The 17,116-nt window shown below is 43.9% G+C and overlaps 2 protein-coding genes and 1 pseudogene across 7 annotated transcripts in view; all 3 read right to left on the bottom strand.

Moving 5' to 3' along the window:
* Positions 1-1,001: 1,001 nt before the first annotated feature.
* On the bottom strand, positions 1,002-8,954 carry Tmem106a (transmembrane protein 106A). 2 transcript variants are annotated; one of them, XM_046446619.2, is made up of 7 exons: positions 8,759-8,954; positions 8,190-8,253; positions 5,451-5,604; positions 3,676-3,816; positions 3,524-3,567; positions 2,878-2,931; positions 1,002-2,540 (listed from the first exon to the last, which is right to left on the bottom strand). In XM_046446619.2, exons 1-7 carry the CDS (start codon positions 8,952-8,954, stop codon positions 2,390-2,392), a joined length of 804 nt encoding a protein of 267 aa, XP_046302575.1. In that variant the 3' UTR covers positions 1,002-2,389. The 2 variants fall into 2 exon arrangements, with proteins under 2 accessions (XP_046302575.1, XP_046302576.1); XM_046446620.2 differs by having other exon boundaries at positions 1,002-2,510.
* On the bottom strand, positions 4,708-4,807 carry LOC124094046 (U6 spliceosomal RNA; annotated as a pseudogene).
* Positions 8,955-10,807: 1,853 nt separating the features above from the next.
* The window catches only part of Nbr1 (NBR1 autophagy cargo receptor), a 28,305-nt gene continuing 21,996 nt past the window's right edge, over positions 10,808-17,116 (bottom strand). For all 5 annotated transcript variants that reach the window (XM_046446616.2, XM_046446617.2, XM_046446618.2 and 2 more), the window contains 3 exons: positions 16,124-16,181; positions 15,413-15,518; positions 10,808-12,534 (listed from right to left, as the gene is read on the bottom strand). In XM_046446616.2, coding sequence (XP_046302572.1) covers positions 12,361-12,534; positions 15,413-15,518; positions 16,124-16,181 — 338 coding nt within the window. In that variant the 3' untranslated portion in view covers positions 10,808-12,360. The remainder of the gene's footprint in view (positions 12,535-15,412; positions 15,519-16,123; positions 16,182-17,116) is intronic.

The raw sequence follows: 17,116 nt of genomic DNA, 5'->3' as shown, positions 1-17,116 counted from the left end.
GGATGAAAAGTGAGGCTCTTCCTTTGGAAGTCACTGCAATCCTTCTTGGGGACTGTGGAGTTGTGGGAGATGTAGACCAGGTTTGCAGGTGCCCAGGGTACAGGGATAGCAGTCGGGTCATGGTGGGTAAGGGATCAGCAGGTGTGGCACTGACATGTTTCCCCGGCAGTCCACATATTCATAGCTCTCAAAAGACCAGCTGCTCTGAATGGCTCAGATGAGACCAGGTCAAGGTGCCCCTGGAGAGGAAGCAGGCCTTGTTATGTCTGGGAGGAAAAGGACAGGTTTGACCCTGTTTTGCTGTCGGGGGAAGATTGGCTCCCTCAACCTCCCTCCCCCTTCCTTGTGTTCCCTGCTGTTCCAAGGCACCAGGAACAGCTGCCCCACCTGTGTTCCAGCAACTTCCATTATGAGAAAGGCTGTCACCTCAGTCACATTTTGGGGCTGAGAAACCAGAGGGGGGTGTGTGTATGTGCGTGTGTGTATGCACATGTTAGGAATTGAACCCAGCAGTTTACCACTGAGCTATATCCCTACCCCTTTTCTATTTAAATTTTGAGACAGGGTCTTGTTAAGTTGCTGAGACTGGCCTTGAAATTATGACCCTCCTGCCTCAGCCTCCCAAGTTGCTGGGATTGTAGGAGTGCACTACTACACCCAGCTCAGGTCATTTCACTGTAGCCCATTCAGCATCCACTCTGGGTCAGACTGAAGAAGCCAAGCCTGATCTTAGTGTAACCCAGGGATGTTTCCTGAGGGGAGCAGTAGCGGGGGTTGGGATGGAGGGAAAGATATAGAATAGGAAGGTGAAGCTGGGAGAGAGCTTAGAGATTACACAATTAGAGGGAGAGAATGAGCTCCTGTGAATAATCTCTCAGAAGCCAGCAAAGCAGGATATGTTCTCAGCAGCCTTGATGCTCACTGGAACATTAAGAAATAGTTTATGATAAGACTAGTGTCTGCCAGCTCCCTCCTACTCTCAGGAGACTTTAACACACACACACAGTTGAATGTAGTTTATTGAGTATAATATAAATCTTTTACATTTGATGACCTATATACAGAAGCTTCAGGCTGGACTCCTTGGACTTCTGCACTCTTGTTGGCACCAGCTTAACCCCAACTATCCAGGTGTGAGCTTAGAGCCAGCAGATTCCTTCCTCCCCCTCACAGCCCCAGCTAGTCTGCTAGTTCTTTTACCACAGTCCCCTCCATTTACCTTACTCCAAATTCAGCTTTCATCTACTGCCTAGGTTTGTCACTCCACATGTAAAGGCCTAACCTTATTTAGAGAACAGATATCATTCCTGCTTTGCTCAACTACCAAAATCACCTCCACTTGAAGCCCTATGGGAACCTGGGAATTACCTGACCAACAGGAAAGGGAGGCTCTAGCCTGGTCCTCGTGGATGGGCTCCTTGTGACAAAGCCTGGAGAGCAGGGGCTGTTCGGAGCAGAGGGTGGGATCTGGGGCAGAGGAGGAAGTGGAACAGAGCCCAGAAGTTTTGTCTAGACACTGAGAGCTTCACCCCCTGCAGGCTTTCACAAGACAGAAGCTGGGCCCAGTTTGAACTGCCTGGGTCCACTCACATAGACTCTGGCTTGTGGGCTTAGAAACTTTGATAAACACATTTGAAAATGATTCTGGCCATAACTTCTTTCTTGTGTAGACTTGGGGGTGCCAGGTGCCTCCTTCCCCTCCCCTTTTACTTTAACTCCTGCCATGAAATAAAAGTACAATTGTTCTGTCTAAAGGAAAAGCTTTTGATGCAGGCAGCTTTTTCTTCCTAGAAACCAGGGATAGTCACTAACCCACTAACGGGGGGTTAAAGGGCTTGCCACTCCGTTAGATGGGTGGAGGACAAGTTACCAGAGAGAAGAGGCTACCACCATCACTGTGTCATATGAGCAAAGCAGAGAGGCACAGGGGAACATCTGAGGGCCTTGTAGATATTATTGGATGTCCCCAAGACACTTTCTTATCACTGGGTGGAGAACCTAAAAAGGGTCAATGTTTTAAAAGCCAGATAAAACTACAGCTTTTCCCATGTTCAGACAGGTGGAGGACGTGTCGCAGTAGAGCTGTGCAATCAACATGCTCAGCACAGAAAGGGCAGGTACCAGTCAATGGACTCCAAGGAATGCCCCAGGGAAGACAGACTTTCTTCAAGACAGACCAAGGCAGAAGCTGATGCTCTAAAAGAACTTTAGAAATCAGAGGGTGTGTGTGTGTATGCAGTTAACATCACACAAAGCTCCCTGTGCTGAGGGTGTGGGAAGGGATGAAAAGTGAGGCTCTTCCTTTGGGAGTCACTGCAGTCCTTCTTGGGGCACTGTGGAGTTGTGGACCAGGTTTGCAGGTGCCCAGGGTACAGGGACAGCAGTTGGGTCACGGTGGGTGAGGGATCAGCAGGTGTGGCACTGACATGTTTCCCCGGCAGTCCACATATTCATAGCTGTCAAAGACTAGCTGCTCTGAATGGCTCAGGTGGGACCAGGTCAAGGTGCCCCTGGAGAGGAAGCAGGCTTTGTTGTCATGTCTGGGAGGAAAAGGACAGGTCTGACCCTGTTTTGCTGTCGGGGAAAGATTGGCTCCCTCAACCTCCCTCCTCCTTCCTTCTGTTCCCTGCTGTTCCAAGGCACCAGGAACAGCTGCCCCACCTGTGTTCCAGCAACTTTCAGACAACCCTGGGACTGCCACACCAATAACTTATAAGCAAGGTGAGACCCAGAGAAAGGTATGGACTTGCTATTCTCCAGAGACAAATATTCACAGGGTCAGCTGCAACAACTCTTTCTCCCCATAGGAGATAAAACTGAGGTGAGGATAAAGTCAAAAGTGGGACAGGAGACACCAGAGCTCCAAGCCCTACTTACTGGATGTGCAAAAGTACATGGTGGACTTTGATTTTCAGCCAGGTACAGATTTTGCTGAGAGAGAGAAAGAGAGCATGGGGTCACGTTTCATACTGAACAGCCTCTCAGAAAACTTGGAGACCTGCAGGTCCTGAAGGGCCCCATGGCCCTGATTGCAATATCACTCCAAGCCCCCAGTGCTTAGCCCAGGTACATGCTGGCCTTGCCCTTAGCAGAAAACAAAAGACTCCTTTTACTCAGTGATTCAGATCCCCAAGATCACATATTGAAAAAATTAACCAGGGGCTGGGGATGTGGCTCAAGTGGTAGTGAGCTTGCCTAGTGTGTGTGAGGCACTGGGTTCAGTTCTCAGCACCACATAAATGTGAAATAAAGATACTGTGTCCACCTAAAAATTAAAGAAATAAATATTTTTAAAAATTAGAAAAGATTAACCAAATTCCAGCCTGTTTTTCATTCCAATCTGGGCCCAACAGGCAGAAGCTAAGGATCCTAAGTCCTTGTATGCTTATGTCCCAGCTACAAGGGGATAGGACTTGAGAGGCTGAAGAGTAGTTTGCTAAGCAATGAGGAAACCCAGTGGGTATTATATGGGTTTCCAAGTCAGGTAAGGGACTATGGGAAAAAGAGGTCAAGAGGTACTCACTATGTGTTTTCATCCTGTATTCTGCTGGCTACTGCATAAAACACCTGTTAACCAAATGGGCACAAGGTTAGCCTCACCTTAGGCTGCTCCTTCCCAACACCACACACATCTGAATATCTGCGGGCAAGGCTGGCTGGGGTCAGGGAAGTCACCTGTTCACTGGCCAAAGGGCCAATGTGTAGGAAGAGACTGTTGGAAACTTGTCCTACCACAAGGGACAGGTGCAGAACCTCGATGGTCAGCTGGGTCACAGTGATGGGGTAGTAGTTGGTATTGGAGATATTCAAGATACTCTGGGGATAAAGACAAGGAAAGGGAGGGTAAGAGTGGCTCATCTTTGAAAGGGAGAAGCCAAATAGTTTCAGGAGTCTGGCTCTTGGGCCAGATTCACACCCAACCATGAGAGATCGTAGGTGCAGAGAATCAGTACCAAGAGCTCCTCCAATTTTTTTTTTTTTTTTTTAAATACTGGAGACTGAACCTAGAGGAGCTTAACCACTGAGCCACATCCCCAGCTCTTTTTGAGACAGTACCTCACTAAGTTGCTTAGAGCCTCACTTAGTTGCTGAGGCTGGCCTTGAACTTGTGATCCTCCTGCCTCAGCCTCCTGAGTTGCTAGGATTATAGGCATGTGCCACTGTGACTGGATATCCACTGGGCTTTTTTTTTTTTTTTTGGTACCAGGGATTGAACTCAGGGGCACTTGACCACTGAGCCACATCCACATCCCCAGCCCTATTTTGTATTTTATTTAGAGACAGGGTCTCACCGAGTTGCTTAGTGCCTCACTGTTGCTGAGTCTGGGTTTGAACTCGCAATCCTCCTGCCTCAGCCTCCTGAGCTACTGGGATTACAGGAGTAAACCACCATGCCAAGCTTCCAATGGGCTCTTTTTTTAAAACATGTATCAGGAGGATTCTGTTATAGGAAATCTGATATAAAGTTCACTGCTTAAGTCAGAAGCAGAATCGGACAAATGGAAAAAAGTTTTCAGGTACAGACACAAGGATTATTTTCAGTAATTTATTAATAGTAACGTGAACAGAATGCTGTGTTGATGGTTGGCTACTTGGGTCCCAACATTGAGTAGGAGGACCAGACAGCATGGCTTGTGGTATCACCACAATACGGAACAAGTAACTTCTTCAAACCCTACCATTGTCAGATGGTCTTTATGAACTGCACAAAATATGGAATGCTTCACGAACTAACCTGCAGGTCATTCGTGTGCAGGGGCCATGCTAATCGTTCCAATTTTAGTATATGTGCTGCCGAAGCGAGCACACCAATGGGCTCTTAATGGTGAGGGGTCACCTTTAAGAAGTTGCACTGAGCCAGATGAGAGGGCACATGTCTATAATCCCAGTGACAGATGAGGCTGAGGCAGGAGTATTACAAATTTGAGACCATCTCAATAACTTAGCAAGACCCCATCTCAAGAAATAAAAACATTAAAAAAAAAAAAAAAAAAAAGCTACATTGAGCTGGGTGAGGCAGCACATGCCTGTAGTCTCACCTACTCAGGAGGCTGGGTCCCAACATTGAGTAGGAGGACCCAACATTTGAGCCCAGGATTTGGACCATCCTTGGCAACAGTGTGAGACCCACATTTCAAAACAAATGAACAAAAACCACACTGGCTTAGGATCCGGTCCCATTTTATATGGCTTCTTTCCATTCTGTCTGTCCATCCAGAGTTTCAGGCACTGACAACTCTATTCCACACTATGATTTATTAATCTGACCTGGATTCTGATCCCTGATTGTAGAGAGTTCCAGTTCTATACAATTTGTTATCAGATAGCTCATGCTATTCCCTACTTCTCTCCTCTGGGTGCCACAAGATCCTTGGCTATCCACACCTAAGTTGGACAAAGGCTTTAGGGAAGTACAGAGGGCAGAGTCAGGGTACCAACTACACACACACCGTCATGTTGAGGTGGATGTCAGACTCATCAAAGGCCACGGTGGAGGAGTTGAGGCCTGCAGGCTGCACACCAATGGACCGGGGAAACAGGAAAAAGATGATAGAGGAGGAAGTCATCAGGCAGATGAACACTGCCAGGAACACAGAGAGCTTCCTGTGGGAAAGCAGCACACAGGATGGAGGCGTGTGAACACCAAGGAAACCTGGGGTTCTCACACTCCTCTCCAGATACAAGGCTCCCCACACATATCACCTCCATGACTGCTCATTTAGCTCTCCAGATGTGGTTCAGCATGGGTAGTAAGGAGCACAGCACTAAGAGGAAGGCAGCTTGGCTTCCATTCCCACCTTCCTGTCCCCGTTGACCTCATAACGTCGAGCAGCCCACCTACCCTCCCAAATTCCCACTTTCTTTGTAAAATGGAGATAACTGTACCTACGTAATAGAATTTGCTATGATATAATACATGGAAAAATACTAATCACAGGTCCTGGCATGTAAAAAAGCTCAATGAATGCTAGTAATTATCACTAGAAGAACTAAGTCCACATTAATTTTTTGAGAGTTCTGATTTGTATATTTAGTTAAACAATATTCAGAACAGGAAACCATCTATCTAATTCAAAACAGATATAATTAGAGACAGTTGGGCTGGCCACTGGGTTCCATCTTCAGCACACATAAAAATGAAACAAAGGTAAAGGTATACAACTACAAAATTAAAAATAAAAAATAGAGACAGTACTTTGTATCTTATTAGGGGCATTGCTAGTTTCTAATTCTGATGTAGTGGTGGGAAGGCTGTATGGAGGGTCTCCAGCTCAAGCTGAGGATTTTGGGAGGAGGTTGCAGGGATTCATAACAAATGGACCCTGATCTCACAAACAGGGTCACAGACATGCCAAAAAAAAAAAAAAAAATCCAGGGCTACTTCTGAGGTTTTGAATTGTGCCAGGATAGGCAGCAGCTGGTTTTCTATCTCTAATTTGAAGAAAAAAAGCAGTCTAAAGACTGCCAGGGCAAGAGAAGCTCTTAAAAAAAACAACTTCCCAAATCAATTTGCAAACCAATTGCAGCCAGGTCCACCCCCTCCCTCCCAGGAGGATTTGCAGGTCCTTTCTGTTTTGGAGAAAGGACCATGCCTCTTGAAGCAGTGATACTCCAGGAAAGGTAGGAAGTGGCCTCAGACAATATCTGCTATGCTCATTTTTTTGTGCGTGGGTAAGTGGGGGAGAGTTTTATTCCTATTTTTGATGCATTGGGGATTGAACTCAAGGGCCTCACACCTGTTAGACAAGTGTTCTACCACTGAATCATATTTCGTGTATGTTTTATTTATTCTTTAGGTTTTGGGGATTGAACCCGGGGCACTGTACCACAGAGTTATATCCCTAGACTTTTTTTTTTTGGGGGGGGGGGGGTTACCAGGTATTGAACTCAGGGACACTCAACCACTGAGGCATCCCTAGCCCTATTTTGTATTTTATTTAGAGACAGGGTCTCACTGAGTTGCTTAGCGCCTTGCTCAAGCTTAGCGCATTGCTGAGGCTGGCTTTGAACTCTAGATCCTCCTGCTTCAGCCTCCCAAGCTGCTGGGATTATAGGTGTGCACCACCGTGCCCAGCTCAGACCTTTTTGAGACAAAGTTTTGCTAAGTTTCTGGCTTTGAATTTGTAATCCTCCTTGCCCCAGCTTCCAAAATCACTGGGATTACAGGCATGCTCTACTGTGCTCAGTTTGGTTTTATTTTTATTTTTGGTGTAGTTGGACAGAATACCCCCAATTTTATTTATTTTTATATGGTGCTGAGGATTGAACCCAGGTCCTTGCACATGCTAGGCAAGCGCTCCACTGCTGAACCACAACCCTAGCCTCTGTTTTTATTTTTAAAAAATGGTTTTGCATGGGCTGGGGATATAGCTCAGTTGGTAGAGTGCTTGTCTTGCATGCACAAGACCTTGGGTTCAATCCCCCCAGAACCCCCTAATTTTTTTTTTTTTTTTTTGCAGTGCTGAGGATCAAACCTAGGGCCTCCTACATGGTAGGCAAGTGTCTTACTATTGAGACACAGCCCTAGTCTGTGAATTTTCTGATTGACAAATAATTGTACATATTTATGGGTACAATGTAATGCTTCAATATAAGATATATTGCATATAACAGGGTAATTAGCATATATACAACAATTATCATTCTTTAAATTTTGGGGGGGATGGTGCTGGGAATTGAATTTATGGCTTCACAAATGCTAAGCAATGTTCTACCACTGAATAATCCCAGACCTGACACTTACCATTTTATATATACAGGTTTAATTGTTGATGGACCTTTATTTTATTTATTTGTATGTATGCAGTGCTGAGAATCAAACCCAGTGCCTCACACATGCTAGGTAAACACTCTACCCCTGAACTACAACACCAACCCCAACACTTATCATTCTTCTTTTTTAATACCTTTGTTTTGTTTATTTTTATGTGGTGCTGAGGATCGAACCCAGCGTGCTAGGCCAGAGAGCATTCTAGAGCATTCTACCGCTGAGCCACAACCTCAGTCCCCCAACCCCCTATCATTCTTAAACCAGGAAAATCTTTGGAAACAAGGAGGCAGGTGAAGCTCAGACTACCTGGGGAAGAACCAATGGGAAAAATTTAGGAGGGATCACAATGGTGACTCTAATGGGTAAAGCAGCCCCCTGGGGTGATGACCTGTGGAGATGGAGCAAAAAGAGTGCTTACGTGTGTCTGGGCTTCAGCCTCTGGTCCCCATAGGGGATGAGGGCCACCAGCTGCTCCTCCAGCTCTGTAGAAAGATGATGAGAGGGAGGACCAAGATGTGTCATGACAAATGTTTCCTGGACCAGCCTCCTAAAAGCATCCTTCCTCCACTCTATACAGCAGTATCAGAGGCATGCAGCCTCAGAGCAGGACTGGGAGCCTTGGGTTGTGCTACTGAAGTAGCTAGCTCAGCTTTGAACCAGAAGGTAAGTAAGATTTCTAATAGGTAAGACGACTCTCTGAAAGTCACTAGTGAATCAGAAAGGCTTACCTTCTTTGGAGAGGTCATTTGTTAACTTCCTGAATCCTAAGACACAGAGTGATGCTTGGGGAGCAGAGTGGCAGAAAAATACATCTAATATAGGAAGGGGGGGGTTCTCTGCAGGGAGTCCAAGGCTAAATGGGTTAATACTGACTGAGCTGAGAGCACTATTCAACCATTCAAGGAGACTCAAAAGGGCTGCCTCAAACTGGCTAGCCAAGAGCACTTCCTGGATTCCAGGCTATTTCCAGAGCTTTGGTCAACTTACCTCGGGGGATTTCCCCACTGCCTTGGCAGGTAGGGCAGGGCACAAATTTGGCACTAGCAGGCACACAGGAACAAAAAGATTTGCTGCTTCCAAAGCTGGAGTAGCTGGGAGCTGTATCACCAATGGCCGAGTTGGGGGGCAGTATTGACTTGATTTCATCTTTCTGACAGCCCAGCTGGGAGAACATATCACCCATTTTTCAAGGGGGGCGGTTCACTAGTGAAAAAAGAACAAAGTTCAATATTAAACTTCTTTAAAAAAATTTTTTTTTTTTAAGTTTTAGCTGGACACAATATCTTTATTTTTTAGAGAGAGAGAGAGAGACAGAGACACTCTTTTTTTGTAGATGGATACAACACAATGCCTTTATTTTTTTTTAATGTGGTGCTGAGAATCGAGCGCTCAACTGCTGAGCCACAATCCCAGCCCAATATCTTTATTTTTATGTGGTGGTGAGGATGGAACCCAGTGCCTCATGCATACTAGGCAAGCACTCTACCACTGAGCATCCCCAGCCCCATAATTCTGGTTTTAAGTTATCAAGATTAGCAAAGAGCCAAGCATTGGGGTGCACACCTGTAATCCCATCAACTGGAGAGGGTGAAGCAGGAGGATAGCAAGTTCAAGGCCAGCATCAGCAATTTAGTGAGAAGCTGTCTTAAAACAAAAGGGCTGGAGATGTGGTTTAGGGTTAAGCTCCCCTAGGTTCAATCTCCAGTACCACCTCCCCCAACCAAACAACAAAAAAATTGGCATGAGCCCTACCATAATCTAAGCAAGCTAAAACCTAAGGAAGATAGACTTGAAGAGTTATATGGGGCTCTCAGATTGGAACTTTAAATGCCTTTCAATTCCTTTAATTATTGTTAAATCAATCTGCCTACAAAAAAAGAAAACCAAAGAAAAGCAGAAGTTATTTCACTTTAAGGAACTTCCACAAGAGAATGGTACAGTTCTTTTTTTCTTCGAAAGTTGCTGAGCTGTCATTTTAAAGGAAGGCAACTGGATAAAGCTCAGGGCAGGGAGGGCAGCAATCTGGAAGGTCCCTTCATCTTCCCCAATTACTCTAAAAAATGCCTCTAAGAGCACCCTGACAGAAAGGCTGAGGTTTGAGGAAGGCTGCCTCCTGGGCGTTCCTGGCTTAATAGGAAGGCAACTGCTCTTTAAACAAAGGAGAAAGGAAGCTACAGGTCACAGGTGTAGGTAAGAACCTGTCTAAAAATATCCCAGGTGCGAGCAAAAGTGTCTTCCTCACTACTTTTGAGATGGGGTAGGAAGAAAGCCTGGGGAATCCCTTAGTCATGTCAGGGTCTGCCCTTTATTAGGAGAGAGCAAGACTAAATCTGGACACCCCCCCCCCAAAAAAAAAAAGACCCCCAAGAGTGGTACCAGAATGAGGTGGGTAAGTTGAGCCACTCTGATCTTTCTGGACTAAAATAAGCCTCACCTGGTTTAGGTATGGGATCCGGGATTCCTTTTCAGTTGCAAGAAGGTGAATCTTCTGGAATGTGCCTTTGGGGAGAAGAGCCTCCAGCGCAGGCAACTAGCCCTTCAGCGGAGTCGTGGGGGAACTTCGGAAGTTGGGGGGAGAAGGGGTCCTTGCCTCCAAGGCCAAGCTGTTTCCCAACCGGATCGGGGCTCTGCCAAGGGCCGGCTGGTGGGCGTGGACGGAAAAGGTCGGATTTTATTGAAGGAGGGCTTCACATTCTACTAAACAGCTTTAGTCGAGTTTAGTACCGGCGTGTACGTAGGGCGAGCAGGAGATACAAAAGGCCCTTGCCTCCAAAAGAGGAAAGCAGAGGAGGGTCCCGAGAATGCCTTACCCAGGGACGACGGCAGCGACAGAAACGGCAGCTTTCGGAATTGAAAGTGAGGGAACTGAGCCCTCGCCCCAAGCTTCGACTTGAAGCAGCGGGAAGCTCCGCCCCTCCCCCGGCCCCTCCCTGCTCCAGGACCCCGCCCTCTCCACGAAAAGAAGGGAAGCTCTCCGATGTTCAAAGGTCACGGGAGGGTACCGGCGCTGCTTCCGTAAGGACCAGCAGATACATATAGGAGTTTAAATGAACATTTATTTCACCATTCTTTAAGTGGCTGTGCACAAGAACAACCGGCCGGACTATCCGACCCACGGGCCCTTCTGGACCCCTATTGCAGGACCCAGAATGTCCAGGCAGGTCCTGCCCCAATCAATCCAATTACAGACACCCGCAGCTCGATCGCTCTAGAAGCCAAGATCAAAACATTTTAAATAATGAACAGCCTGGTTGGCTTGAAGTCTGAATTCTGGCTTGTTTAGTAGCATTCAAGAGTTATACTGCAAATAAACATCATTATGACTAATTAAAATTGCCATTCATTATAAATGCCAACCAGATTAAATAATACTACTTTATTATCCTTACCCTAGGGTTGGGGATTCAGATTTTTCCTTTTCAGGAAGTAATTTTCATGAATATAATTTAGCGTTTTTTGTTACCTCTTCCTTCACCAACTGTCCCCAAGATTCCCTTCTACAAACAAATGAGTACCTGGGTCCCTGGGAGCAATCTCTTTCTCACTTAACCTGGAGTTAAATCAGTGAGTCTGCCCCATCCAGGTTTTGAAAAACACCAACCACAACTTCCTGTTCTAGATTCTCTAGGGCTAGATAACCTTTGAAAGGATTTCAAATATTCAAGAAGTCAGTAGCATATCCTATTTGACCCCCACCACATTCACTCCTCCAATCCTGAACTTAGATTAATATAGGAACTTGCCTTTCACCTGTTTCCACTTCCCTTACTCTACTGTAAAATAAGATCTGCCCTGACATGAAGAAAAAAGGTAACTGTTAAAGTGACTTTTCCCTTTAAGTAATAGAGGGGGTATTTTCCTTCCCTATAAGACTAGCAAAATAAAAGAAAATATATGCAAAATTACTACAATAGACACTGCTCACTAGGTGCTGGTGAGTTAACTAGCACACTCTTCCCTCCTTTCATGAGATTCCTGCAAGGTGGATATTCAAAATGCACCAATGTGGTCCTCAGAAAGCAACAGTGTCATTTACTAATAACTCTTGCAGGGAAATAATTTTTTCTTTGAAAAAGGAAGAGCAGCAATACTTCTATCATGTTCTTGTATCCTCTTTCAATGCCACATTGAAAGTTACTGAGGCTAGGAGTTGGTTACAGAAATCATAGGTCTTGAAAACAACTTCCAGTTCAAAAAACTAACAACAGATATCCCCATTAAAAACATCCACATGAACTGAACAAAAATATTTAACTTCAATACAAGCAGGGAACAAAAAAAAAAAAAAAGGTTCTACAGGAAGTTCAAATTACACTCTTCAATGCACTGAAATGGAGAAGGGAATTTTATCCAAATCAATTGAAAAACAGCTTCCTCCTATTCATCCAATTCCTAAAGTGAAAATTTAAGTTCTGGTCTTTGATTTGTTCCAAAATATATTGTAATGGGTATTGTCTTGACAATTCAATGATGATCTCCATATAGACTCATCAGTTTAAAAAACAAGCAAGGGCTTCTACCCCACACCCCAATGAAAGAATAAAGATCATCTCTGAGCAGCAGGCAGTTATTTAATACAAGGTCACTCCTCAATATCGGTGGCTGTACCAGTCATTGTTGTTGACCTGAAGGAGTTCTGTCACAACCTGCAGGATGTTGTAATTGTGTTTCTTCAACAGCCTTAGGTTCAGCTGCCTGTCACAGAATCCCATTTCAAAGAGATGGGCCATCAGAGCTGCTGTCTGATCTTCAGAAACTATTGGCTGTGCAGACAAAAAAAAGTAGACAACATTTTCTGTATAATTTGTTTATCCTGCAAATTTTTATTATCTTGCCATACTAGTCTTTCCAGATTTATTCAAAATGCAAAGAAACTAGATGCAAGGGTACGATATTCCTGTCTACCTGACATTAATGGGTCTTCTGAGCTGAGGAAATATGCTTCAAATTAGGTCTGTCAGTACCCAAAGAAAAAGCTGGGAGATGATGAACTATCCTTAGAACTAGGAGAAGAGGTATGGGGCGGGGGGCGGCGGCGGGGGGGGGGGTGCCCTGGGGTTGTGGCTCAGTGGTAGAGCATTTGCCTACCATATGTGAGGCACTGGGTTCGATTCTCAGCACCACATATAGTAAAATAAAGATCCATCAAAAAATAAATAAAGGCTACATTTTAAAAAGAGAACTAGGAGATGGCTTCAGAGAGGACTTTCAGAAAGAATCATTCTTTGACCAGATGAGGTAAAAGTAGAAAACAAGGCTTAAGGGCACTATGAACATGAAGATCATTGTGACGATGGGGCAAATATAAGCAAGGAAAGAGACTGTTACAGGAAGATGGCATGAGAAATTCTATCTGATATACAGAGGAGGTAGACAAAAACTGCTTGGGAAATGATATCCTATAGTATTTTTTACTTTTTCCTTCAAAATAAACTGGTCCAAGTTATGAGGAAGCTAACATTCACTACTCCCCTCTTTAAGCTAAGCCCTTCTGTGGTCAAAATTACTTCCTTAAATGGTTGGTCTATTATTATCTCTACTTCACAGATTGGGGAGGGGGAAACTGTAGAGCAGAAAGATGACTGACTTTGCAGACAGACAAGCTTAGGCCCCAACCCTCACTCTACCATTAACTCACCAATTGGGGTGAGTGTCAATCCTAAATTTATGAAATGCAGATACATCATACCTCTATGTTGCAGGCTTGTTGAGAAAGTATGTAAACATGTTGAGCAGTCTCTGGCAATTTTCTCTATACCTAATTCCAATGTTCCCTTCTTCCTCTTATTTCGGAATAGATTATCAATCCTTCTTTCCAGGTTTAATCCTTCCACATGGACGTTGCTTTGTATCTCTTTACCTCTTACCACCTCGGAAATCTTTCTCCATTAATTGTTCTATCATCTTTATTGTTAACCCCTTTCATTACTGGCTTGCACACTTCAAGTCTCACTCATCTTTACAAATGTCTCCTTCTGATATTTGCCCCCTTTTTTCTTCCCAGCACTGAGGCTTGAACCCAGGGGTGCTTTATCACAAAGCTACATACACAGTGCTTTTTAAAATTTTGAGACAGGGTATTGTTAAGTTGCTGAAGCTGGTCTTGAATTTATGATCCTCCTGCCTTAGCCTCCCATAGCTGGAATTATAGGAATACCAACCATGCCCAAGACTTCTGCTCTCTTTCCTCTCTTTGTAGTCTATTGGAAAGTGAGGCATACTTGAACTCTCAAAATTCCTCATTACCAGTTCACACCTCTCCGCAGAAGCTAACACTGCTGAATACATCCCTCTCATTAAAACTTCCTAAATTCTAGTAGATAATTCTTCATTTTCTTCCTAGTTTTGTCTTCTTTGCAGGATTTTCCTTTCCCTGATGGTTAAGGCTCCTTTTTGCCTTCCCCATTCTTCCTGGATAATCTCATCCATCCACATGGCTCTTACTATAACCTGTATGCAAAAAGGCTCTCAAACTTTGTCACCAAGCCAAACCTCTCCCCTGTGATCCAGATGTATGTATTCACTGTACTCTGGTTATCTTTACTTTTACTAGGCTATGCCTCAAACAACCCTATCCAAAACTGAATTCCTATTCTCCTCTTACTCAAATATATCCTGCCTGCATAGCCGCTCATAATGCATGCTACTATGAACTGTGTAACACAGACTTGGGATTTATCCTTGACTTCTTTTTAGTCACTTAATTATGGTCTCCAAGTTCTGAGATTTATATTTTTAATTATTTCTTTGAATCTTCCTTTCTAGCTATATATGTGGGTTTTCATATGGATTTCTTTACTGGCTCTATCCAAGCCTCCAGATTATAGCAGAGTGATCTCACTAAGAACAAATATGTTCCTGTTAATTACTTCCTTAGAAACATTGTATGGCTCTTCATTAGTATTAAAATAAAATCTAACCCCTTAATCTACAGTTGGTCTTTTCTTATTCTTTTCAGACCAGAAGCACCCTCTACATTCATATTTCCAAGTCTTTTTTATTACTAGCTATTCCCTTTGTCTACAACACTCTTTTTGTTTTAAAGAGATGAAAGTCTTGCTGAGTTGCCCAGGCTTGACTTGAACTTGTGACTCTCTTGCATCAGCCTCCTGAGTAGCTGGGATAATAGGTGTGCACCATCATGCCTGGCTTATAATACTCTATCACTCTTTTTATTTTTAATTTATTTTTTAAAACTTTATTTTTTGTATTTATTTTTATGTGGTGCTGAGGATCGAACCCAGGGCCTCGCATGTGCTAGGCAAGCACTCTACCGCTGAGCCATAACCCCAGCCCCATAATACTCTATCACTCTTCCCTGACAAACATTTGCTTTATCCTTTAGGACTCAGTTCAGGTATTATCTACTAGTGAGGCTGAAATGTTTCATCTGTTTGATTATACCAGCATAGTATCTTACCCCGTACTGTAAATGTGTTCACCTCTCTTGTTTCCCATCATCTTTGGGCAAGAACCAGTGTCTTATTTATCCCGTAGTGCCAACACTTGGACTAGCTCCTTTCTCAATCTAAAGCCTATGCTCTTTCCACAATGTTAGTTTACTGGCCAATCCAGACAGATGCCATCGTTTTCATTGGTGATTTGTGAATTGAGGTTCAGGAAAATAAAACATACACTAACCTGTGCAGTGACTGGTGCTGCAGAAAATAGGGCCTTGTATGCAGAGGCAGCAACAGACAAAGCCCCCTTCACCAGTCCTCCAGCAATGCTGCTCCCATGGTGGTACCTACAGAGGAAAACCAAATTATCTCCCCAAATACAACAAACCATTACTTCTTATAAGATAATCTGGGTGCTAATCCCTGAAAAAAAAATTTCCTTAAGGAAAAAAAAAAAAAATCAGACATAAAAAGACAATGTGATGATTTTTATCAGTTTTCTAGCTATCTTGGTTTGATGTAGGGCCCAGCTCTACTGGTACATTGTATGGGCACTGCAGGAATCACACCACTCTGGTTATCATGACAGCTTTCAGTCCTAGTTGATTATTAATGTGGTCATGGGCACACTGGGGTACTGAGAGAGGCAAGTGAGTCTATGAAAAAATTACTAAGATGTACACTGGGCTTGACCTTCCTGCTTTCTCTGGCACTAAGAGTGAGGTGAACTTTAGGGCACTCCTTTTTTGTCTGGAATTCAAAAACACTTAAATATCAGTTTTAGCCCTCTGTCCAGTGTTTCTCACAAGCCTTAGGAGAAATCGGAACAAGAAAAAATGCTCTTTTTTTCTGCTCTCTGAAAATGGACACATGCTCTGAGAGGCTCTTTGAAGCAGAAGCAATACTAGGATATCCACCTGCTTCTGAAGAAGAGACTGCACAAGGTCGTTACCTTGAGTGGTCATAGCTCTTCTGTCTGCTGTTTACAAGTCCTGATGAGCCTCTGGGCTCTAAAAGCAAAAGAGCTGTTGGTTAGATGCAGCATCCATAAGTACCTAGTGTATCCTAAGTCACATCATAGCTATCATAGAGGCAGGTGGCAATCTGTTCACAGTGTTTGAAGTCTTTCTTTCTTTCTTTCTTTTTTAAATTTATTTTTTAGGTGTAGATGGATACAATGCCTTTATTTTATTTACTTATTTTTATGTGGTGGTGAGGATCGAACCCAGGGCCTCACCTGTGCTAGGTGAGCACTCTACTGCTGAGCTACAACTCCAGCCCCATGTATTTCTCTCTCTTTTTTTTAATGTTTGGGAAGTTCTGTTTAGGGAAGTAATACAGAGAAACTATCCAGAAATGTAAAATGACTATTGATTGATCCAAAAAATTAAGCCTACAATCCTATCACATTGATACATTAGTTCTCAAATGTTTTTACGCTTGACTTTTTGGGGAAGAGTGAGAAGTGATGTTGAGAGCCTAATCACAAGTTCACAGTGATACTGTCCTGATTTTGCGGGGGTGGAAGTGGGGAAAGATGGTATGTCTCGCTCTACTGCTCAGGTAGGTCAGTTATTTATTTATTTAATATTTTAGATACCAGAAATTGAACCCAGGGGTGCTTAACCACTGGGCCACATCCCCAGCCCTTTTCATTTTTTATTTTCAGATAGGGTCTTGCTAAATTGTTTTGGGCTTCACTAAGTTGCTAAGGCTGGCCTTGAACTTGTGATCCTCCTGCCTTAGCCTCCCAAATCATTGGGATTATGGTGTGCACCAATACACTCAGCACCCAGGTAGATCTTAAACTTATGAGCTCAAGAGATCCTCCCACATCAATGCTATGCCAATGCATCCAGTTCTAAAATCCTGATTTTATAGATAAGGAAACAGACCCACAGGCATTAACTGAACTGCCACAAGGGCTCCGTCAGGAAAGGTGGGA

Source organism: Marmota monax, unplaced genomic scaffold (assembly GCF_021218885.2).
Source record: "Marmota monax isolate L192 unplaced genomic scaffold, Marmota_monax_Labrador192_F-V1.1 WCK01_AAM20220418_F8-fsc00346, whole genome shotgun sequence".
Taxonomy (NCBI): Eukaryota; Metazoa; Chordata; class Mammalia; order Rodentia; family Sciuridae; genus Marmota; species Marmota monax.
This window is presented reverse-complemented; position numbering and strand designations above follow the sequence as displayed.

Bases quoted from the DNA above. Each gene is read 5' to 3' on its own strand.
- Tmem106a (XM_046446619.2), bottom strand. From the start codon at position 8,954: ATGGGTGATATGTTCTCCCAGCTGGGCTGTCAGAAAGATGAAATCAAG. The intron at 8,254-8,758 runs GTAAGTTGACCA...ATCTTTCTACAG, and splicing joins CAGTGGGGAAATCCCCCGAG to AGCTGGAGGAGCAGCTGGTG. The intron at 3,817-5,450 runs GTGTGTGTGTAG...CTTTATCCCCAG, and splicing joins ACATCCACCTCAACATGACG to AGTATCTTGAATATCTCCAA.